The 25,524-nt window shown below is 38.0% G+C and overlaps 2 protein-coding genes across 6 annotated transcripts in view; one reads left to right on the forward strand and one right to left on the reverse strand.

Annotated features, from left to right (window-relative positions):
* Nucleotides 1-6,896, reverse strand: part of WDR3 (WD repeat domain 3) — a 29,358-nt gene extending 22,462 nt beyond the window's left edge. The window contains exons 1-4 of one of the 3 annotated variants that reach the window (XM_041754553.1): nt 6,859-6,896; nt 4,936-5,129; nt 3,686-3,895; nt 575-693 (exon numbers count right to left, since the gene is read on the reverse strand). In XM_041754553.1, coding sequence (XP_041610487.1) covers nt 575-693; nt 3,686-3,895; nt 4,936-5,106 — 500 coding nt within the window. In that variant the 5' untranslated portion in view covers nt 5,107-5,129; nt 6,859-6,896. Of the gene's footprint in view, nt 1-574; nt 694-3,685; nt 3,896-4,935; nt 5,130-6,586 lie in introns of all 3 variants that reach the window. The other 2 variants (XM_041754552.1, XM_041754551.1) reach the window with 2 other exon arrangements.
* A 106-nt stretch (nt 6,897-7,002) lies between these two features.
* Nucleotides 7,003-25,524, forward strand: part of GDAP2 (ganglioside induced differentiation associated protein 2) — a 60,153-nt gene continuing 41,631 nt past the window's right edge. The window contains exons 1-3 of one of the 3 annotated variants that reach the window (XM_041754557.1): nt 7,003-7,193; nt 15,222-15,462; nt 16,561-16,700. In XM_041754557.1, coding sequence (XP_041610491.1) covers nt 15,287-15,462; nt 16,561-16,700 — 316 coding nt within the window. In that variant the 5' untranslated portion in view covers nt 7,003-7,193; nt 15,222-15,286. Of the gene's footprint in view, nt 7,194-7,262; nt 7,428-15,221; nt 15,463-16,560; nt 16,701-25,524 lie in introns of those variants that run through there. The other 2 variants (XM_041754555.1, XM_041754556.1) reach the window with 2 other exon arrangements.

The raw sequence follows: 25,524 nt of genomic DNA on the forward strand, positions 1-25,524 counted from the left end.
AGGATCACAAACCTTCCTGGGTGGCCATTCCTTAGGTTGGGTAATTATTATATTAGGTTGAATCATATGAAATTGCTGATATTTGGCCTATTATGTTTGACTACATAAAGGGAAATTTGAAATGGTTCACCCTAATAGATGTTCAGAAGGCCTACGTATAAAGGACATCTGTTCTCAAAAGGCAGGCAAATCAAATACTTGGTATTCACCTCTGCCCACGCCTCCACATTCTGTTCTGCTTTCCTGACTTTGTAGGGATCCAGAAAGCAGACCGCTCATTCTATAAAAGGCATGTTAAAGTTTAAGAAACATGGAAAAGCTAATACCAGAGGATAATAATGATGAACCAGAAAAGGAATTAAAAAATGCTAGAAATAACTCTGGATAGCTTCTATGATACTACTGGGGAGAAGAGGGAAGCAGAGAGGAAAGCAGAAGGCTGAAGAGGAAGAAGCTAGAACCTGTGCCTGAGGATAGTCTGGATGAATGAGGAAGGATCAAGGCAAATTCTGTTATTGAAACCCTCTGCAATGCATTTACAAAGTAAAGAATTGGAAATGAAAATGTTATATACCTAGTAACTAGCAGATTCTTTTCTCTTAGAAACAATGCTTGTGTGACGGCGTCCTTATGCCCCTTAAGACGGTAGAGGCCACTTTCATTGATCACATCCCACACGATAGTATCTGTGTCCTAAAGGATTCAGATAATACAAAGAATTTTCTTTACCACATCAGGCCTTGACAAACAATAGGATGTAATATTTTTATTACATTAAAAATTTAGAAAACATACAGAAAAGTTTAGAGGAGATAAACAGCCGTTTAATTCTACCATACAGATATAACCACCGTAGATAATGTTGTTTTATACTACTACAATCCAACATCTAGATTATTTTCAGAAATAGCATGCGATCATGCTATTCATATCCTTTTATAACGACCTTTTTCCATTATTTTAAAATACTTCTATTTTTCCATGTCCTTCCAGATTATTCTCATTTTCAATGATCATATAATAATCAATCCTAAAGATATACCATAATCCATTTAAACATTTTCCTACTTTAGCCATTTAGATAGTTTCCAATTTTCTGCTATTATAAATATGTGGAAATGAACATTCTTGTACATGAATCTTTGTAGAATACCTCGGATCAGAATACTATAAAGGGAAATTCTTAGGTTAAAAGGTATTTCTGTTTTTAAAGTTTGCAATTCATCATGACAAGGCGATCAATTTAAATTGCATCACTCTATAGATCCACCAAGGATATGAATGACAAGGCCAGTTTTCCCATCTCCTCAGCTCTGGATATTATTAGTTTCTCAAAAAGCGCTGCCAACTTCAGAAGTTACAAATGCTGTCTCAGTATTTATTGGATTTACATTTCTGAATACTGATGAGAAATTCCACCCATACTCTGTGGGGATTACTGGCCACTGGTATCTCTCTTGAAATGCTAAGTCGTGTCTTTCGTCTTCCTTTGGATCTTTGTTTGTAACTTATTAAGAGATGAATGATATTAATCCTTTTTATATTGAAAATATTAAATACTTCCTCTTTTTCAATATTCTTTAACTTTTTTCCCAGTTTCATTGGGAAACAATTGACATACATGGCTGTATAAGTAATGAGTACATACAGTATGATCTATCTTCTCACACAAAATAAAAAGAAAAGAAAAAAGACAAAAGGAAAAAAAAATCCTCAATGTGAGAACTCTTTCTAGGACTTACTCTTCTTTTTTCTTGTTTGTTTTTAATTTAAATTCAATTAATTAACAGATAATGTATCATTAGTTTTAGAGGTAGAGTTCAGTGATTCATCCGTCTTATATAAAACCCGTGCTCATTACATCATGTGCCTTTCTCTTAGGACTTACTCTTAACAATTTTCCTATTTCTTTTAAATCTACAAATGTTTCAAATGTAAACATTAAATCTATCAACCTTTTCCTTTACGATTTCTTTGTTTGCTGATATGCTTCAAGTCTTTTTCTACCATGGTATCAGATAAATATCTACTAACATATCTTCTAGTTTGCTTAAAATATCTTCAATACAAAAGTCTTTAATCTGTGACTCATTTTGGTAGATGGCATAAAGCTTTAACTTAGATTATCCCCCTGCATACTTAGCCAACTGTCTAAGTATTGCTTTATAAGTAATTCATTTTTATATACACCAGAAATGTCATTTTTAAAATACACTACTTAGGGGTGCCCGGGTGGCTCAGTCGGTTAAGCAGCTGACTTTGGCTCAGGTCATGATCTCAGGGTCCTGGGAGAGAGCCCCAAATCAGGCTCCCTGCTCAGTGGAGAGCCTGTTTCTCCCTCTGCCTCTACCCCCTGCTCATTCTCTCTCTGTCAAATAAATGACTAAATAAAAATAAAATACACTAATATGAAAGTGGATTTGAGTCTGGGATTCCCATTTGGTTGCAATAATCCACCTAGTTTATATTGATAGTGGATTAGTTTAACACCTTTTTTTTTTTTTTTTTTTTTACATTATTTATTTGAGAGAGAGAGAGAGTGAGCCAGCAGTGGGGAAAGGCAGAGGGAAAGGGCAAAGCGGACTCCCTATTGAGCAAGGAGCCTGATGGCAGGCTTCAATCCCAGGACCCGGGGATCATAATCTGAGCCGAAGGTAGATGCTTAACTGAGACACCCAGGTGCCCCAGTTTAACACATTTTAAATTAGGACTTCATAATGCATCTTAATATTGAAAACTCCTAAAAAGAAATCTCTGAAAAAAAAAAAATTAAAAAAAGCAGTCCTCTTTTATTATTCTTCTTTCCTAAACTTCTGGTGTTTTTGATTCATTTGTTTTCCATACATACTTTTAAATAATTTGGTCATATTCTTAAACTAACAACAACAAAACCTTTCTGAGACACTTATTTAAATTGCTGTAACTATACAAATTAAGTAGAAAACACTAGAATCTTTGTCTTCCCATTCAAGAATATGGTTTGTATCTCTGTTCAGGTTTTCTGTTATATTCTTCAGTATAGTTTCCTAATATTTTTCTGTTACCTAATACAATTTACTATTGTTTTTTTTTTTTTTTTTTTAATTTTTTTTTAAATTTTTATTTATTTATGATAGTCACAGAGAGAGAGAGAGAGAGGCAGAGACACAGGCAGAGGGAGAAGCAGGCTCCATGCACCAGGAGCCCGACGTGGGATTCGATCCCGGGTCTCCACGCGCCCTGGGCCAAAGGCAGGCGCCAAACCGCTGCGCCACCCAGGGATCCCTACAATTTACTATTGTAAATGGAATCTTTTATAGTTGTTTAACTGATGACTCTGAGACATAGGAAAGCTACCAATTTTAACAGTAAAGAATGACTTTTGTCTCTCCTTATCCCATCTGTTTTTTTTTTTTCCTTTGTGTACTATTTTGAGTAGCACTTCTACAATGATGTTATACAATAGTTATCAGGAGTATCCTCATCTTGTTCCTATACTTAATAGGCTTTTATCAGAGAATGTGACAGGAAACAAAATGAACCTCCCAATTGATTCTCATCCTCCTCCCTCCATTTCCACCATCTATACTGTTTTGTACACAAAAGACCGATTGTTTCACCTAACACTTTTATGAACAACCTGTCCAACACATGCCTTATACTCCCTTACTAGTTTAAAATCTGGGCACCTGATTCAAGGTCTCACCTTGGACCCAGATGCCAGCCTGCCTCCTAGCTGATCATACTTCAGGGAAGTGATGGCTGCTTTGTGTCCATTGAAGGTCACAGTTCCTTCCCCACTCAGGAGACTGAAGATTCGGATAGACCCATCCTCATAACCAACAGCTAAGTGCAGTCCATCTGGGGAGGGACACAAGCAAGTGACTTCTTGTTTAAGCCCCTGAAGGATGAGGATCTGAAATCACAATTATAAACAATGTACAGGTAGTTAGCATGTCAGTAAAATTAAGAGTATCAATAATTTCAAATCATTCTTACTACTATTAAAAATAATGAAATTCTGCAGTTCATCTCAAGTTCTCTCATATAGGAATTACTATTTGTACAGGGCAATGAAACATTTAAGAAAGGGTAAAATTACTTTCTCCAAAGCTCTACATTAGCATAATTTGTACAAAAATTTCCCAAGTGATGAAGTATCAGGTCCTTATCCTAAGTTAACACCAAGTGATTTTCCATAAAGGGTTATAAACACATCCTTGCTTTAATTGAACCTCATCTTAAAAGAAACCAACCTGTATGACACAAGGGTCCTGCATGGTTTTATCCCCCAGATAAATATCCCCCAGATATATCTGGGGGATAAAACCATGTAGCCTACTTCGTTGAAAAGAAGTATCAAACAAGTATCAACAAGGATCAAGTATCAGAGTATTAACCTCTTGGGAGTCACAGAGTGAATGGGCAAGATCAAAATGCCTGTTATTTGGTGTGGCAGAAGGGTAGGCTTAGGAAACTCAGTGACCCAAAGTATCAAAGCCTACTTTAACAAACTTGGGCCTTCTCTGTGGAAGTAAAAAAGAAAGGAAAAAAAAAAAAAAGAAAAGGTTCAGTCATCATAGCTGAGTATCACTCTTTTTAAATGCCTAGTATTTTATAACTGGTTGTGAGGGCCAAATAGAAGAACTTGAAACATAAAGAACTGATAGAAAAAAACAAACACTTCAGGAATAATGATCACGAACAATTACCCATAAATACTACAAATAGATACCTAGGAGGTAAGCTCCTATTTGGTCATGGTTTTCAGAATTTAGTTCAGAAGAACACAACAGAACCTGATACTTGGCTACTTAGATCCAAAGAGGAAAGCTTTCTTTCAGGGGCACACACTTAAAAAAATCTGGGCATGATAAATCAGACCAGCTCCAGTTCTGCCTCTCTATTTCTCAAATACCTACATATTAGTTACAACCTAGTTAATATCTGGCTTACCTTCTCTCCTTTCCTTAAGTCCCAGATGAAAACATGTTCACAGGCTGGTACTGCCACGTAGCGTCCTTTTTCACCACGAAGTGTCACAAAGACAATATTACCTTTTTGGCTGCCAATAAGGCCAAAGACTGCACTGGCAACGTAGCGTAGGTACTGCTTCGTGAGCCCCATGTCTGATACCACAGGTGAGGCAGCTGTGCACACACACAAAGAAAAGTCAGTTCACTGGGAGCCTTGGTTCTGCTAGGCTAGCAAACACCAACTACTTAATCATGCAAGTAAAGCCTGTAATGTGTGGCTTCTTAACCTTTATTCTGGATAAAGCATTGACATAAATACTTGGACATCTACATTCTTTATTTGCTGTTGACTTCAACACATAAGCCTTCACTCCTTGAGTTTTTCTTTTTCTTTTTTTTTTAAAGATTTTATTATTTTTTTTTTTTAAAGATTTTATTATTTATTCATGAGAGAGACAGGCAGAGACACAGGCAGAGGGTGAAGCAGGCTCCCTGCAGGGAACCCAATGCAGGACTTGAATCCAGGACCCCAGGATCACCACCTGGGGCTAAGGCGGACGCTCTAACCACTGAACCACCCAGGTGCCCCCACTCCTTGAGTTTTAAATTGGTCACCTTGTTGTGCCCACCTCACAAATAACTAACATATGGCCCCAAAGCAGCTAAACAACCCACTTCTGTTCATTCAACCGCCATCAAAGTTTTACACCGAGATTGACAGATTGAGTCTGAGAATACTTACAGTGAACAATTACTGTAATCCTAGTGTCCTTACTAGGCAAGCACTGTTTTAAACACAAGGTACGGTGCTGAGTAAAACAAAATCCCTAACCTCATGAGGGATATACACATTCTTGCACCGTGGTTCTCAAACTCTAGTACGCATCCAAACCACCTGAGCTGAGCTTCCCCCCCCGCCCCCCCCGTCACGCCCATGTTCTAAAATATTTTTTAAATGAATATTGCAAATATAAAAATCCTTCACAATAACCTTACAAAGTAGGTACTATTCTTACCCCTCATGTTACAGACAAGGAAGCTATGCAAAGATATGTGAAGTAGCTAGCCCAAAGTCACGGACCTAGTTCTAAGCGCCAAAGCCAGGTTCCAATCCAGTCAAATCCCAGAACCTCTTCTTTTAACCACTAAGCCAAACTGCTCTTTGCCTCTGCCCCGTCTTTTGTCAGAAACTTCCATCTAACTCATCGGTTTTCTGAAGTAGGGTTCTTTTTGCTCTTTCCACTGCTTTCTGTTCCACTGGGTCCCTGTGGGGTCAGCTGGTCTCCTTCCTTGCCCTGCCACCTTGCCTTCGTCCTACTGTTGCTCTCACCTACAATAACGTGCACTGTCAGGTCAACCCATTGTATTCAGTCGGTGTTACCCCCAGAGGCCCACTTCCTCCGAGGCCACACCATTCTCGCAGGCCTTTCCGTGGCCTCAACATTCGAACACCTGGAACTCCTCGAACACCTCGGCTCTGGTCTTCTGCATTTCACGTGCACGGATCTCCCCGCCTAGGGGAGAGGGTCACCGCCTAGCCTTCCTCCGCGGCCTACCACCCCAACTTCCCACCTACCGAGCCCCCAACAACTCGCTTCCACGATGCCCTGACGCCGGGGGCAGTTACAGACCTGTCCGACGTCCCTACCCCGAGCCTTCAGTCAGGACACAGTGAGGAGGGCCCCGCGCACGGATCGCGCGGCCTCAGCATCCTCGGGACGGCGGGGGCCAGGCGCCAGCCCCGGGCGTCTGCGGGTGGCCCCCGGCGACCGTAGGTTCGCAGTCGCTCGGGGTCCCCTTCACACCCCAGCAGCCCGCCGCAAACGCCCGCGTCTCATCTGCTGCTGGCGCCGCCGAGGCCTCTAGCAGGGGCGACCGACCGCCGGGCGCACACGGCACTCACCTGCGCCGGCACGAGGCTCCCGGCCGCCTGGCCCCGCCCACAGGCCCCACCCCTTCCGGCTCCGCTCCGGACCCGCTTCCGCCCGGCATTCCTTTGGCCTCCGAGGAGGAAATGACGTCAGGCCGCGCTCTGGTTGGTGACGGCCGGCCGGTAGCGGAAGCCAGCGTTTGGCGGCTCCGTGCTCCTGCAGCTCGCTGGTCCCTTCTGCCTCCCGGGATTTTGACGCGCCAGGCCGCCGCGCTCCTGGCCAAGGGTGCTCGGGGATGCCGCTCGGCCGCTTTCTACGGGGAGCTTAATCGGCCCGGCTGCCGCCCGGATGGGACCGCCGGGGTGCTGTGAGAGGCGGGACCGGGGCCGGGAGGGAAGGCGGGGCGGGGCGGGGCGGGGCGGGGCGGCGGGGGGCGCGGCGGGAGGTGCTCGGACTCGGCCGGGGCTGGGGGTGCGGGTGGAGAGGGTTGGTGCCGTGCGCCCTCTGGAAGGATGAGCCCGCCTCTTCGTCCCCAGCGGCTAATCGGGCTCCTCTGGCCCGCGGCGCTGTCGGGGAAGACCTGTCGGCCAGACGGCACGGGGTAGGCAGAGCCGGGCGCCAGGGACCGCGGCGCCGCGGCCACTGGGAGGCCTGCTCCGTGATGCAGGCGGGGCAGGGCGGCAGGGACTCCTGCAGGCTCCAGCCCAGGGTCGAGTGTGTGTTGCAGTGCACGGGCACCCGAGGTGCCACAGCCCGAGGGCGGCTCGAGTCAGGTCTGAGTAGGGGCTAAGCCCAGGATGCTGAGTCGTCCGCATCCCTGCAGTCCCTGGAGTGACATTGGTCTGGCTTTGTGTTTCCGCTCCCTGGCCACTTGAGGGGGAACTGCCCTCGGCGGACTCCTCCTTGCCTGGTAATTGAGGTTGAGGTGCTCTTGTCACCAGGTACACATGAGCTTTTCCCTCTTGCAGCTCTGTCGGGCTTCTCTTCTTGGGCTGTACAGAAATGTTCAAACTCGAGTTTCGACGTCTGTAGTTGTGGAAAATTAAAGCTAGCGTAGAGCAGTACGAAAGAAGTAAGCCCCTGCCTTCGCTTGTTGAACGGGATATCTGCAGCCAACCTAGAATTACCCGATTGTTTTCAGACGTGTTTTGCAATCGTAAGACATGTGCAGCCAGTCATTCTTTCACATTCAAGAAAATTGCAGTAGTAGCGAGTGGATGTGATGAGACTGTAGATAGATGTAGGTGTTTTGAAACAGGATTACTGTGGGCTGGATGAATGAGAAGGGAGGATATTGTGGCAACAGACTATCATTTCAGTAAGTTTCAAGGGGAAGGGAGTATTTAGGTGGGTGTGTACGGTTACTATCTCCCGTAGGGGATGTGCGTTATATCATTAAAGGGGGGGAAAAAATGTGCGCTTCAGTAGAAAACTGCATAATCTAGATTCTGTCTAGAAAGCCATTCCAAGGAATCCCTGGGTGGCGCAGCGGTTTGGCGCCTGCCTTTGGCCCGGGGCGCGATCCTGGAGACCCGGGATCGAATCCCACGTCGGGCTCCCGGTGCATGGAGCCTGCTTCTCCCTCTGCCTGTCTCTGCCTGTCTCTCTCTCTCTCTGTGACTATCATAAATAAATAAATAAAATCTTAAAAAAATAAAATAAAATAAAATCTCAAAAAAAAAAAAAAAAAGAAAGCCATTCCAAGAAAATTATTTTACACCTCTGCAAACTATAGATGACTAATGTCAATACTAAGTGATTTTTGTCTACAGACGTGCAGATTCTGTCCTCTTAGAGATTCAGTGGAAGTTACCTTCTTGTACATTCATTTTAATATTCCTTATCTATTAATGTGTTCAATTTTGGGATTCCTTTTATGTATCACCTGCAGGCTTCTCTTGTGACTTGAACGTTTAATTCATTTTTACGTTCGAACGAGTCATGATTTTACCTAAATTTTTTTTAATGTTATGAAATATGGGAAGGAGCAATCACAAATTGAAAAAAATAATTTTAGTAAGAGTTGGTGTAAGAGCCACTTTGTGCTAAGATATGCATCATAAAATTCCCAATTCATACAGTATTAAAGAGTATAACCCTAATTTCTAATTTAAGTTCCAAATAGTTCAATATATTAGTACTTATAATTAAGACAGTAAACTTTTTTAAATATGAAGATGGTACTATGGACTCACCATTGGAGCCTGTGCTTTGGATGTTTTTGAATGACCATGTTAAATTTGACATAGGCCATTGACACCACTTAGAAATATTTTTGTTATACTGTATTTATTGGTGGCCTATCTAACGGCTTCAGTTTGTTTCCCCAACCTAAGTAACTTTAAAAAAAAAAGTTATTTCCTTTTGCGTAGAATGATATTTAAATATTATAATAGATTTGATGTTGGGATGAAGGTATTATACACAAATATCTAATGTGCCCTGAAGTTTTAAATATTGGAATACAAGGCATAAAGAATGCAAGCCTGTAATTAATGCAAACATAGTGAAAGAGAGCTGGTAATTAATGGTCAAAAGCATGGACAGCTCTCTTCATACTTTTATCCAGGTCTGTCTAATCAATGTAAGCATATTGAAGAACAAGCAAACAGATTTAAAGTTCCTGCTTTTCTCTTTTATTTTTTTTTTTTTTTTTTTTTTTTTTTTTTTTTTTTTTTTTTTTTGCTTTTCTCTTTTAAATGATACCATTTTCTTTTTATCCAGACAAAAGCCAGGTTATGCCGAGACATGATCCAGGGTATTTTGCCTGATTCCACTTAGTCCTAAACAATAAAAACCTCTCTAGCCAATCCAGTTATTCATATAAAGCATTATTTAGAGGACTTCTTACATTAAAAGATTGGAAGATTTGTTTAAAAAAAGAAAAAAGGAGCATTTAACCTAAACATTGACAATATTGAGAAAAAAGACGAGCCGCAGGGTAACGAGAATGGTTTATACTCATAATGCATTTGAATTATAAACGATATAGAGAGTGTTCTCTTTGTATTTAGGTCCTCATTCATGAAGATACTAAAGGTAACCCTTAACATAGTATGGCTGAGGAAATAGGTATGATCCCTTCTGAAATCTTATGTTTGTCTCATGTAGAATTTTTTGATTCTGAACATATAGATGTCTTGCCTCAGGAGCCTTTAATACTAGGATTTAGTGTTTGCTTATAAAGCTGTTCAAAGTACAGAACTGATCAACTGATAGTGGAAAGTCTTGCTTCTCTTTACTGTTAACCAAAATTCTGGCTTTAGCTATAGATTACTCTACCCTTTCCCCCTCCCTCACCTGAGCACTCTGTGTTCTTCCTATCACTGAGGTTCTCATTCTGAGTCTGGGAACCTTCTCAAATTTATTTGCAACTCCGTGCTTGTGTGGGCTCATCATGTACTCACATTTTGGATGGTAAAAAGGTCTTGACCTTTTATATGATTCTCAAAGGAGTCAGTGGCCCTAAGAATGTTAAGAACCACTATACCTTAAACATCAGGGATCAGATTTTCCTGCCTAGCTTGGCTTTGATGTGTTGGAGAAAAGGGAAGATTTAAATCTCTCTTTGGTGAGAAAAATCAATTTCTGCTCAGAGATGGAGCTTAAAAGGAATTTACCCTTTGTCAAATGCCATGACACTTTCTATAATGCCATTAAACTATGAGAGCTCTGAACTGTATTTATTACTCATTTAGTACCCAATATCTTATGGGTCACAGTGACTTTTAAGATCTGGAAAGAAGGTCCAACAAATTATATATATGGACAAGATGTGATTAAAGATATAGGAGAATCACCAGTAGTGTACCATCAAAGAAGGTAATAGAATTTGAAAGAATGATCAATAATTAATGCAACTAAAAGTTTCTGGATTTGACATTTGTTTAGTCCTTGTTAGACCTTGAAAAAGCAGTTTTAGCATCGTTACCAGAGACGGAAGCAAAACTGGAGTAGGTTGAATGAATGAGAGAAAAGGAAATAGAACTGCAAAACAGATTTATGCCTATAAAGGTGAATGGTGGAACAAGGAGTTTTGTGGGTGTCTGAAGAAGAAATGGGGTAGGAAATTTTTTTGAGAATAGGAGGACCAAGGGGAAGGAGAGGTCAGATATTGTGAAGGGAGAGTTATGACATTTTTTTAGAGGAGAGCTGGTGAAGTGCAGTAAAATGCGTAAAAAAAGGCAATTTGGCAGGCTTTAAAGTGTGGCACCTAGATGTGCCCTTACCTCTGTAAAACCCTTCTACTTTTGATCTCAACCATCACTTTCTGGAAGAGACATTCTCTGCTTCTCCAAATCTAAATTAGCCTTCCACCTTGTTCTTTACAGAATACTTCTCACAGATACTATGTATTTATTTCTGTGATTATGCATTTGTGTGCTTTTTGTGAGTCTTTCTGTTCCATTAGAGTCTCCACAACTAGCAATACTTGAATAAAGGAATGAATATAGTAGGCAAATAAGCATTTATTACTGGCAATTTGTATGGATCATGAATTCAGTAGCAGCTTAGTTTTGTGGTTTTGGCTCATGAGGGTTTCTCATGAGGTTGCAATCAGGATGTCAGCTGGGCTGAAGTAATTTGAAGCCCAATTAAGTCTGGAAGATCCAGGGTGATTCCTTCACCTGCCTGGGCATTGATACTGGTTGTTGGCAGGAACCCTCAAGTTCTTCCCACGGGGGCCTTTTCGTGGGTTGCTTGAGTGTCCCGCATCATGCAAGCTAATTCCTCCAGAGCAAGCACTTAAAGAAAGAGCACAATATCTTTTATGACTCATCCTTGGAAGGCGTATACTGTCATTTCTGCAGTATCTTGTTGGTTACATGGGTCAGCCCTATTCATAATAGGAGGCAGAAGGGGCATAGATATCAGGAAGCAGGTATCATTGAAGGATATCTTGGAGGATGTTTACCACAGGTGCTATATGGTATAGTATAGAGAGTCACCCAAGAATTATTAAAATAGTTTCCTAATAGGGTTGATGGAGGGCCTAGTCGAAAACATGAATTTGTCTTGGCAGAAGACAGGATAATTACTAATTGTTTTTTTTTTTCCTAGTAGTATCAAGATTAGGAAAAATAGATGTTGATTGATCTAGGTGTTAGAAATTAACAAATCATTACAAGGGCAGGCATTGAGATAAATAAGTGTATCTTAATTTAGTTATTTGTGTTTGGTCTTGGTGCTCATTAGAGTCTTTGACAACAAGTGTTTTAGTTTCTGCCACACACGGAGACAAATTTTTATCTCCACAGTGGTGCAGGTGACTTTCACACTGGCTCTGAGAAAGTTGTAACAACTTTTATTGTGCCTTGCCTTGTGCCAAATTATATCATTTAGTCCTCACAATAATTCTAGAAGTATATTATTTTTGAAATAAGGAAAACCCTGGCTTACAGTCAAGGATAACATACTGTTAGGTCCTAGACCTAAACTCAGGCCTGCTGATAACAGAGCCCAGGCTTTCACATAGTACCACCCTGCCTCTCCTTCAGTAGTATAGTTGCATGTGGAAATATTTATCTCAAAAACGCTAAAGAAGCCAGATTAAAACTTGTACATATGTTACAATTTTACCTATCATAGGAAAAGTTAGGAACTCAAAAAAATTTGGTTTTTCCTCTCTTAACTTTTTTTCCTTAAATGTTCTGTAATGCTCTTAGAAAGAAAAGTTATTTTAAAGAAGTAATTTTGTCCTGAAAGTTAACACTAGGGTTTGCAAAATGAAAATTAACTTTTATGTGTAACGGAATTTTTTTATATTATACTTAAGTTTCCGCATGAGTCCTAGTCCTCAAAAATCTGTGAATAATTTTTTAAAGTGTGAATTTCTGCAAAGTGTCATTCTGTTGAGCTTCAGGCAGTTCAGCCATGGAAAATGCATGTAGTCTCTCTTTGTCCTCTATTCAGCTTGTCCAGCTCAGGTTTGAATACAGCAGATCTCGTGGTTGCCTCCAATTTCAAAGGCCAATCAGTTGGCCCAAACATCAACTTCTAAACATTAGTTTCTTTATTTCAAAATAATTTCAAAGGCAAATTTTGTATCAAATAAGAATAATCCTCTTATACAGGTTTATCATAGTGTAATCTATAAGACCTTTCAGAAATTGTTAAATAGATTATCACATTTCCTACTCCACGGTGCTGGTTCAGGAATTAGCAGATCGTGCCTGATCCACGGTTCATTGCACTTAGTTTCTCACATTTCTCAGCAAGAAACACCAAGGAATTAGATGTGAGAAGGCATGTTTGTTCTCCTGGCCTCTAACAACAAACATTAGGATCACACAGAAAAACCTATCAAGAGGTTCACATGCTACCTTTTGTTCCCAGATTGTCGGTCTGCTTAGTGTTACCAGAGACCTCCACCTTACAAAACCCACTAATCAATTCCTAGTCCTGTTACTCAGCATTTCAGTAGCATTTATCTTAGCTGATCCTTAAGCCCTCCTCAGAATACTTCCATCACTTGGCTTTTAGGTTGCCATACTTTCATGGTGTTCTTCCTGTCTTATCAATCCCCTTTATTTCATTTTTTGACTTGTCCTCTTTCCAGCCTGTACGTTTTACCTTAGGACTCAGTCCTCTGACCTCTTTTCTCCATTCGTATTGTGTCTTTTGGTAATCATGTCCAGTTCCTACAGCCTTAAATGCCACCCACAGTCTGAGTCTTCCAAATTTATGTCTGTAGCCCAACCTCTCCTCTGAGCTCTAGCCTCATGTAGCTAATTGTGTGTATTACATCAGCACTTGGCCAAATGAGGGGCATCTCAAAATTTACACGTGTAAAAAACATGAGGAAAAATGACCTTGTCACTCCCACCGCACAACCTACTCCAGCCTCCCCTTCCCTGTAAATAGCATTAGCATCTATATAGTTACTCAAGGAAAAAAATCTAAGAGTTACCTTTGATTCTGTTATTTTCCTTTACCCTTCATATTCATTTAGCACATCTTGTTGACTCTAAGACTCTACCTTTCAAAATACGTTCCAAATCCAACCATCTCTTGTCACTGTCTCACTTAGATCACTGCAGCCATTTTCTGCTGGTCTCTTGTTTTACTCTCATCCCCACTCGAATTCACTGCAGCTAATCTGATCAAGGGTTATTTATATTAAGTCATTCCCTCTATCAAGATCCTCTAACAACTTCCCGCCCATATTTACAGTAAGACTGAACCTTCTTATCGTGGCTTACACACTGCATCATCCAGCCTTTCCCTCTCGCTCCAGCCTCATCACCTACTACTCATTACCCAGCTTACTCTGTTCTATCCAGAGCAGTCTCCTTGCCCTTCCTAGAATACAGCTCCCTCCAGCTCCTTCCTTCCCTTTGGGTCTTTTCTCTTAGTATGTCCTCTGCCTGAAATACTCTGCAGGGCTTCCCATGCCCATATCCATTTATTTAGCGCTCTACTCAGATACCACCTTTTCTTCTCATCATATTACTGCTTCCATTCTGTTGGATACCTGTTTGCTTGCTTAGTTATCGTTTATCATCTCTCCAGGAAGCATAAGCTCAGTAAGTGTGTGGACTTGCGCTGTGGACTTGCGCTGTCTTATTCACCAGTATATCTCCAGTGCCTAGAACAGTACCTAATACACAATGAATGCTTATAAAGATTTGTTGAATGAATGAATCTACATTTTGCTGGAACAGCTGTCTGACTTCTTGGCAAATTAAATATCCTTACTTCTCATTGTAATACTTGATACTGTGTGTCTTCCTATCACCCTCTTCTAATTTCTATATTTCTGTACAGCCAACATCCTACCACATTTGTGTCTCATGCCATACCTTATAAATTGTCCAGTTCTGTTAATTCTTCCTTGGTATTTTGCCTCTCAAATCCATGCTGCCTTCTCCATCTGCTCTATTAATAAAGTTCAGACTTTTCTTACCTCTTTACTTCTTGATTGCAGGAACCTCCCTGCTTCTCATTTTGTCTTAGTTGTCATTAGGATCTTACCTCCATATTATCAATTTGACTGAACTTTTACTTTTTTTGACTGAACTCTTCAAATTGTGCATATTATTTTTATATCTCTTGCAGCATCTAACACTCCCCCCTTCCCCCAATAGCAAATATTCGGTGAATGTTGACTGAATTGACCTGTGTTTCTGGAAAGCAGAACTGGTGGGCCATGTGATTATTTTAATGGCTGTGATTCTCTGAAAAGAGTTTGTGCTTAAATAATTCCCCTTTCTTCCTGGTTTAGAGAAATTATAGCAATTCTTTGTTGTATATTGGTTTTCATGGAATATTTTAAGCAACTAATCATACAATGTCTTATTAGAGCATTTCACAGTAGAGATTTTTTTTTTTATCTAAAAGAAGTAAAGTAGTATCTGTACTTCTCTATTAAAACAGTTTTTTCTTTTCTTTTAAGCTAAAATCTCCAGTGAATATTGAATTGCTGAGGAATTTGGGGAAAGAAGCTGAAGTTCCCATTCCATGGATCCCTTGGGTGCACCTTCCCAGTTTGTGGATGTGGATACACTATCAAGCTGGGGCGACTCGTGGGAAGATGAATTAAATACTTCTGATAGTGCAGCTGAGACATTTCAGGAAAACACTATTAGATCACCTTTTCTTTACAATAAGGATATCAATGGGAAAGTGGTTCTTTGGTAATTCTTTGATTAAATTATATCATGTTATAATGTTACAATAGTACTCATAATAATTTCTTCTAAATTTTTTCTCGTTTCTTCTAAACTTTTTTTTTTTTTTTTCCGGTAAGGCCTAGCATTGTTGAATTATTGTTTTGCTTATACTTAGAGTTTTATTGAGGTATAATTGGCATACAATAAACTCCACCTTTTTAAATTGTTACAGTTGGGTGAATTTTGACTTGTATGTATCCATGAACCTGCTATCTCACTTTGATCACCACAATCAAGATAGTTAATATTTTTATCACTCTCAAAAGTATTTTTTTTTTGTGTCCCTTGGTAATCCTTCTTGCCTCCTACCTCCCCAACTCCACATTCTCAAGCAAATATTGATCTTTCTTCACTATAGATTTGTTTGCATTTCCCAGAGTCAATAAGTGGTTTTTCACATATTCACAAAGTTGTATAACCATCACCACAGTCAATTTTAGAACATTTTCATCACCCCAAAGTCCTATACCCATTAAGAATCATTCCTCATTTACCCCATCTCACAGCTGTAGCCAACCACTTATCTACTTTCTCTGTGTATAGATTTGTATCTGCTGGACATTTCATGTAAATGAAATCAATTGTGACTTATAACATTTTGAAGGTTCATCCATGTTGTAGTATGAATCAGTACTACATTCCTTTATATGGCCAAATAATCCGTTGTATGGATATACCTATCACATTTATCAGTTTATCAGTTCACTAACTGATGGACCTTTGGATTATTCCATTTTTAGCTATCATAAATAATGCTGCTGTGGTATACTCTTGAAACCAGCCACTTTTAGCATATAGAAGCATTCATTTACAGTGAAAGAGAAATACAGAAAAAAACAAAGGCATATTATGAGGGTTCTGTGGGTTTCAGGGTTGTAGCATTTGCATTGAAGATTTGTCTCCCTGAGTTCAGAATTGCTTTTCTGCTATTGCTTAAGCTTGTGAGCTACCAAAACCAACGTTATGAAGGGAGTGAGGATAGAATGTCTTGAAAGAATTAGCAGTTAGCTTTCTTATCTGCCTCTCTTCCCCACGGTTGTTTTTTGTTTATCATTTCCTCAGGAAAGGAGATGTGGCATTACTGAACTGTACAGCCATTGTGAATACCAGCAATGAAAATCTTACAGATAAGAACCCGGTGTCAGAGAGTATCTTCATGCTTGCGGGGCCTGATTTGAAGGAGGATCTCCAGAAACTTAAGGGTGAGTGAGATTTCTTAGGTATACTGTTGCTTTTATTTTTGGTATTTGAAGAAGCATGTTTTGCATTTAGTGAGAATACTAAGTAGATGTAGCTGTTTTGTTGTTGTTTAGACTACATAAAAACAGTTTTTGAAAATCCCACATTGTGTTAGAAATGGAACACTGAAACTACTCTCAGTAAAACTCTGTCATGTTCTTGAATGTGAAAATGACAGTCACTGTAGCCACTTAAATCTTTGGTAGTGCTTTCTTGGCCATATATTTTTCTTGCACTAATAAGCCTTGCAAAACAACTATCCTTTCTCTAAACTGAAAAATTTTATCATAATTTGATATTGATAGAGAACTTTTTTACATACCTTGTGGAAAGCAAATGTTGCACTTTGGAAGTTGACTTATCCAAAATGCATTGTAAGAGCAAAATATATTCTTGTTTAATTTTGCACTACTCCTTTTTTCTTAACCAAAACATTCTTCTGAGAATATTTCATTGGAAATGGGGACAGATAGAGTTCTAGTAGTTCAGAATCTTGTTTATTTTATTTGCATTCATTTTCTTAAATTACCAACTTAGTAAACCAGGTTACTGTTATTTGAACCCAAATAGAATATTGTGAAATTCAATTATCCCATTTTATAAGAAGTATTTATGAAATACAGCGGTGTTTCTTAAAATGTAAACAAGAAATCTCAGCTGTATAAAATCTTGATTTCTTTGACCTCTATCATTTAACCATGAAAACTGGTTTCTAACCTAATAAGGGCATTAGAATTTGAACAGGAATGCATAATAATGCTGACCCCATGAAAGAGAGGCTAGAGAGAGAAGAATTATATTATATGATCAAGAAACTGAAAACTCTGACTATGATAGCAGAAGGAAGAAAAAAGCCCTTAACTAAACTAAAAATGTGATACTATGAAGAACATGTAGAAACTAGAAAATGTTGTAGAGATAATACTGAGAATTTCTTTGATGAAAGTAATAGAGAAGCTGGTCTGGAAAAATTCCTTATGGCCTGTGTGTATGTATGTGTGTGTGTATTCTCACATCTTAGAGCTGGACTTATAGATAAGAAAAAAGGAAGTAATAAAATTTAATACAAGCATACAAATGAAACTTCAGTATTTAACAGTATGTGTTTGAAAGTCTCAGAGCAGGAGTTCATGTTATAACTCTGCTCTTCCCTGTATAATGTAAAACCAATTACTTCATGTCTGGGCCTGAGTTTCCTTCTCTCTAAAGTGGGCATGATAATAGTCCCTACCTCAGTTTCTGACACATAACAAGAGATTAGTGAGTATTTGGGGATGGAAACAGTATCATGAAAATCAAATTTAAAAATGAACATTAAGTGCTAGGCACGTTCTAAGTGTTTAATGTTATTACTGGTGTTAGCTACAGGCCTCAGTTGTTTAATGAGTTGTTGACAACCTGAAGAGAGATTATTTGTGATGCACCGAGGGCTGGATACTTAATCCTGTCCCCTTTTTGTATCTTCAGTAACAACTTCATAAGTGATACAAAGTGTGACTTCCAAAATTTGTAGGTGATAGAAGCTGAGAGGAGTTAATAGGAGATTTTGGATATTAGACCAAAAAATTTTTAAATATTCTGAACTGACTGGAAGTATGAGCCAAAAAATGAAAACATTTTCAGGGATGAATGCAAAAGTCTTGGAATAAGCTTAACACCTTAATTATCCAAATTCAGGTTAGGGAAGCCCAGTTTGATATCCCTTATTATACAAGAAATTATTTGCTATCAGTAAAATGTCCTTATCATTTACTCCATTTTTCAGGCAAAAAACTTTAGGGTTAACACTGCTCATTATCCCCCGCATAAAGTCTGTCATCAAGCCATAAGTAGATCTTGAATCTCTTTATCACCACAACCTCTAGTCTAGCCTATCCTGCCATCATCTCCCCTGTGGACTATAGCCCTAGCTTCCCTTTCAGCTGATCTACCTACATTCATTCTTCTTTACCTAAATATATCTTCCATATACAGTAAGCATTTGCTTTTTAAATTGTAAATCCCTTCTTATTGTTTCTCTGCTTTGAACCACTTAGTGGCCTCCCATTACACAGAAAATGCAGACTCCTTAAACTGGACCCCAAGGACTTGCAAGATTTCAGTTGCTTGCCTCCAGGCTTCTTCCATGTCCCCCTTTCCCATCCTTACCATACTTGAATCAAACTGATCTTCTTTAATTGCCTTTTCATTTAGTTCCTTTTCAATTTTGGAAGTACTTTGCTCTTTCTCTTAGTTTTTAACTCTTATTGTTAAGTCTTTGCTTATATCTCTTCCTCAAAGCACTGTTTGATTTACTTTAGTGCCCAGTCTCCTCATGATATATGCCCCTAGCCTGTAGTATTTCTCTTTGGGGCTTTTACCACATTTGTAATTTCATAAACTGTTTACATGATGACAGTGTTTCCATTAAATTTTGCCCTCCACGAGGACCGGGATTGTATGTCTTATTGGTCTTCATCTGTCCTATACTAAGAATGGTGGAAGCATCCTTTAAGTAGTAGATGAATAACTAAAAATTCTCTGGGATTTTGGCTAACTAGACTCAGCGGTGATAACTGGTCTCATTTCTACTGAAAACACTAACAGTATCAGATTATGTCACTAGAAATATAACATCATAGAGAAGGGTAACTTGTTATCAGCTTAAAATAGACTCTTATGTCTATAAGATGTTTTATGTAAGCTTCATAGTATCCATTGTATCCAAGAAAAAAACTATAATAGATATATAAAATATAAAGGGATTAAAGCATACCAGTAAGAATAAAGCACAAAGGAAGACAATAAGAGAACAAAGGAAATTTAAAAAAAAAAAACCAGGAAGCAGTTAACAAAAGGGCAATAGTAATTCCTTACCTAGCAATAATTACTTTAAGCATAAAAGGACTAAATTCTCCAATCAAAAGACACAGAGTAGTTGATGGATTTAAAAAAAAAAAATCCAACAATATAGTGTCTACAGGAGATTCACTTTAGCTTTAATGACACACACAAGCTGAAAGTAAAGGGATGGTAAAAAGCTATTCTATGCAAATGGAAACCAAAAGAGAACAGGAGTGGCTCTATTTATGCTAGATAAAACAGACTTTCAGTCAAAATTGGTCACAGGAGATAGAGAAGGTCACCATATGGTGATAAAGTGGTCAGTTCACCAAAGGGCTGGAACAGTTGTAAATATATACATACCCAATACTGAAGCACCTAAATATTTAAGGGAAATATTAATAGACCTAAATGGAGGAACAGACAGCAATACAGTAATAGTTGGGGACCACAGAATACCACTTTCAACACTGAATAGATCATCTAGACAAAACTAATAAGCAAACAGAGGACCTGAATTATATTATAGACCAAATGGACCTAATAGACATATATAGAACATTCCATCCAACAGCACCAAATACATTTTTCTCAAGCATGCACAGAACATTCTCCAGGATAGATTATATATTGGGCCATGTATTAAGCCCTATTAAATTTAAGAAGATTGAAATCATATCAAGTGTCTTTGACCACAATGGTGTGAAACTAGAAATCAGTAATAGGAGGAAAACCTAAAAGTTCATAAGTACATAGAAATTAATACATTCCTGAGCAATCAGTCGGGCAAGAAAAAATCAAAAGGGAAATCAGAAAGTATATCGAAACAAATGAAAATACAACATACCAAAATTTATGGTATATATTAAAAATAGTCCTAAGAGAGAAACCCATAGCAGTAAATTCCCACATATTAAGAGAAAGATCTCAAACAAACATCCTACTTTAAACCTCAGGACTTAGAAAATGAAGAATAGTCTAAGCCCCAAATTAGCAGACAGGAAGAAATAATAAAGTCTGGAGTGGAAATAAAAGAAATAGAAACTAGAAGGAATTTGGAAAAAAAATCAATGAAAAAGGAGCTCATTTTGAAAAACAAAATTGACAGACCTTTAGCTAGCTAGACTAACCAAGAAAAAGCACTCAAAATTATAAATGAATGAGGTGATATTATTACAACTGAACCATAGAAATACAAAGGATCGTGGGAGACTGCTATGAACAATTATAAGCCAACATATTGGGTAACCTAGAAGAAATGGATAAATTCCTAGAAACCTACAGACTGCCAGGACTAAATCGTGAAGAAACAGAAAATCTAAACAGACCAAAAGGAAGTTGAATCAGTAATCAAAAACTTCCCAACAAAGATAAGCCTAAGACTTGGTGGCTTCCCGGTGAATTCTATCACACATTTAAAAGAATAACAATTTTCCTCAAACTCTTCCCAAAAATTGAAAAAAACACTTCTGAACTCATTTTATGAAACTAACATTACCCTGATACCAAAGCTAGATAAAGACACTGCAGGAAAACTATAGTCCTATATTCCTGATGAACATAGATGCAAAAATTTTCAGCAAAACACTAGCAAACCAAATTCAGTAGTACATTAAAAGGATCATACACCATGATCATACACCACATTTTCTTTATTGATTTATCTTTTATTGATTAGATAAATCAAATATATCTATCTGTATATATTTATACACATACACACAATGGGTATTATTCAGCCATAAAAGGAAATCTTACCATTTGTGACAATGTGCAGTGTTACATGTTGATTATGCCTCAATAAAGCTGGTGACGGTGAGGGGAAGAAGTACAGCATCAGAGTCAAGAATGACTGTCCTTTATTCTCTCGTGGTAGGACCTGTAATATACAGTATTCATCTTAATTTTGTTACTACTTTTTAAGAGTGATGATAAACTGCACTACACCTAAAAGAAAATCATTAGCCTGGTATACACTGTGGAAACCATATTACTTGAAGTTATAGTTTCAAGAGCTAGGGCTGGCATAGAGAAGATTTGAGGGAAACATGATCATTTTTCTCAAATACTTGAAAAAGTTTCATATTGAAGAGAATGAAAGATAATTTTGTTGTGCTCCTAGGATCCTTGGTGGGAAGATACATAAAACTTTCTTTCAGTTCATTTAGAGAGAATTCTCTAGGAAGTGGAGCTTCCTAAAAATAGAATGGATAGATTAGGCCTATTGTACCTATTGTACTTCCAAAAAAAAATAGTGTGCTTGTGTGTATGTATGTTTGTATCTCAGTCTTATATCCAATCTTGAATTTAGGAATTTTACAAGCCTAAAGCTGTGTAGGGTTGTTTGGTAAAGAATGTGAAATTGATGGGATGCCCAGGTGGCTCAGCAGTTGAGTGCCTGCCTTCAGCCCAGAGTGTGATCCTGGAGTCCCAGAATCGAGTCCCACATCTGGCTCCCTGCATGGAGCCTGCTTCTCCCTCTGCCTATGTCTCTGCCTCTCTCTCTCTCTCTCTCTCTCTCTGTGTGTGTGTGTGTGTGTGTGTGTGTGTGTCTCATGAATAAATAAGATCTTAAAAAAGAATGTGATATTGATAACGATGTTTAGCTTTAGAGTCAGAAATAGCATCTAATAATAATAATTCACCTCTCTACTTGTTTCTGGGCAAGCATATGTGTAATTAAGTACTTAAGTAAATCTTAAGTAGCATAAATAATAAGCTTAAGTATCTCATGTGCAAAATGAGAAAAATACTTTCTTCTCCCATCACTATATATTTTTGCTGCTTAAATGTTCTATCACTTGGTACTTAGATGCACAGGTTTGCTAGGATAGGAGTACTCTGTTCTCTTTATGAATAGGACTCTTTGGTGTAAGCATTAAGACAATTTTAATATTTCTTACTGTGGGTTTTGGGATTTAGAGAGAAGTAAGTGAAGTTGAAAAGTACTAACTAATCTTTAATACTCAGATATATTCAGGTTATCATTGCAGCAGTGGTCCTTGGCAGAGGATGTAGTCAGGGATAGATGACAAACTTGGACAGAGCTATGACTGGAGTGAACTTGGACTTTACTCAGTAAATTTGTATCTGTTTTACAGGAATTAAAAATACTTTCAGGACTATGTTTTAACTGTTCATAATGATATCAGGATTTGGGCTTTGGATTAGAAGAAATCTGAGCTAGAAAGAACAAATGGAAGATTGGGAAGCAATGCAGTAATACTTAGCATAAATCTAGTCTCCACAGAGTTCTGAGTTTTGGTTAACAGTCACTAAAGGAAAGGTAGGACTCCCAAAACCAGAGTATCCTGAACACTTAAAATTCTTTTTGTTTCTGTAATCTGTCCTCCGAGATCTTTGGAACAGATTGTGCAAACTGCCCAAATGCATGTTTGCTTGCTTGCTTTATTTTTCTTTCATATATCAGTTCTTTTAAATATTTGTTTTCAATTATAGAAGCAATAAATGTAAATTGTAGAAATTATATGCACAGAAGCTAAAAATAAGTGAAAATTTAACATTTCCACCATACAAGGATCACCAGTACTAGTATTGTAGTATATATTCTTCTGGATTTTTCTATATGTATTTATGGGGGTATATGCATACATTCTTAAATATTTTGTTACCAGAATAAAATAATTATATGTATACAGTCCTTGTCTTAAGTAAGATAATTGTACACATACTGTTCTGCAGTCTTTCTTTGGCAAATGAATTATACCTTTTGGCTTCAGAAATGACTTCATCTAATACCCAAACCACATTTTAAATTTCCAGTTGACCCAGAAATGCCCTCTGTGGCTAGTTTGTTCGAACCAGTATCCAATCATGGGTCACACATTACATCTAATTGTTGTAGCTTTTAAATTTGTTTTCATCCATCTCTTTTTGGGAACTGACTTATCGAGTGAACTACCCAAGATATTTTCCAAGATGCCCACCTTCTAGATTTATCTCATTATCTTGAAGTGCCATTTGGTTTGGTGCTTTATCCCTTGTTTGAATCTAATGGAATCAGGTTTAGCTTAAGCATTCCATAGGTGATGTTGTATTGTGTACTTAATGTATCATATTGGAAGATGTATAAAATCTGATTACATTTGGTGATCTTTGTATGGTGGAAATGTTAAATTTTCATTTATTTTGTAGCTTCTGTGCATATAATTTCTACAATTTACATTTATTGCTTCTATAATTGAAAACAAATATTTAAAAGAACTGATATATGTAAGAAAAATAAAGCAAGCAAGCAAACATGTATATTTGGTTGCACAATCCCTTCCAAAGATCTCGGAGGACAGACTACAGAAACAAAAAGAATTTTAAGTGTTCAGGATACTCTGGTTTTGGGAGTCCTACCTTTCCTTTAGTAAGTGTTAACGAAAACTCAGAACTCTGGAGTTCTGTAAGAGGGCAAAGTAAATGCTTACTTCTTTTAATTACCATTTTTCAAAATAAAGAATTGGTTTAATAACTGCCTCAAATGGTGTCATATGAGGTTTCTCCACCTTTCTCTCTTTAGAGTGTCAGTTTGTGCTCATGGGTTTTCATTGACCAATGTATATGTAGTTTTAAAAGTCAAAGAATTTTATGTTGAGATGTACAAAGGAAAGCAACAATTCTCTGCGTTTCCCTTCCCTGCCTTGACTCCTGTTTTCCAGGGGCATATATACTTTCAAACTTTTAAGTTCCTTGTTTTATTTACCTATTTTCAAATAATATGCTACAACTACTCTATTGATTTTTTTTCACTATCTATTGACTTCTTATTGTGGAAATTAAAGATTAAACTCTTGTTCATCCACTCCCCTCTTTTACATATACATAAAATACATTTTCTTCCCCCTTTACCACCTTCCCAAGTTGGTCTGTGCAATTTTTATTAAATCAACCTTCAGTATTGGCATTGTGACTAAATAAATATTACTCACCACTGATTACAAAACTGATTAGTATTCTTTTCATACAGCTATTTTCCCCTAAAATGATTTGATTACTTAATCTTCTAATTAATTAACTTATTGATTCAATGCTGGGCTTGTAAATATAACTATAAACCTCTCAATAAAGTTAAAAACTTCTGTTTATCTTTCAGCTCTGTTTTTTTTCTTGATAAGTTTCCTCCTATAATCGCCCATCCTCTTTCCTCTCTAGACTGTTCTCTATGCCTTCTGTATGGTTATCATCCTAGGAAATCCTTTTTTCTACTTAGTAGATTGGATCCCTACATTTTCTAGGTCTCATGCCTTCCTCTTCTATGATGTACTCCTTAATTTTTGAGTAAATCTATCAGGAGATTCTGAGAATGAGGGTGAGGGCAAAATTGCTGAGATCTTCTACCTTCATACTTAGTTGGGAGTTTGGTTGGAAATGAAATTCTAAGTTGGTAATCATTTTCCAGGTTTTTGATGGCATTGCTCCAATTTTTATTAATGCTCTCGAAAAGTCAGATGCTATTCTTATTCCTGATTCTTTGTATGTTACTGTTTTTTTTTTTTTTCCTCTGGAAACTTTATGATCTCATCTTATTTTGGGTGTTCTCAATTTCACAGTGAGTGCCGTGGTATGGTTTGGGTATTCCATGGGATCCTTCGTCTAGAAACTTACCTTTTCAGTTTCGGAAAATTTGTTTTTTTTCTTTCATAATTTCCCTCCCTCTGTATTCTCTGTTCTCTCTTTGAAGAAATTCTTTTGGATTTTGCACCTCCTTGTTTAGTCCTCCAATTTTCATGTCTTTTACTTTCCAGCTTTTTATTTTCTGAGAGATTTCCTCAACTTTAGCTTTAACCCATATATTGAACTTTTTGTTCTTGCTATCATGTTTTTCACTTGACTAAGCTATATAAGCATTTTTTTTTCTGTTCTCTGAATATTTCTTACAGTATTCTGATTCTGTTTCAGAGGTGTACTATATCTTTTCTTACCTCTCTGACAGTAGTCATTTTGATATTGGGAGTT

This window comes from Vulpes lagopus, chromosome 5 (genome assembly GCF_018345385.1).
Source record: "Vulpes lagopus strain Blue_001 chromosome 5, ASM1834538v1, whole genome shotgun sequence".
Classification (NCBI taxonomy): domain Eukaryota; kingdom Metazoa; phylum Chordata; class Mammalia; order Carnivora; family Canidae; genus Vulpes; species Vulpes lagopus.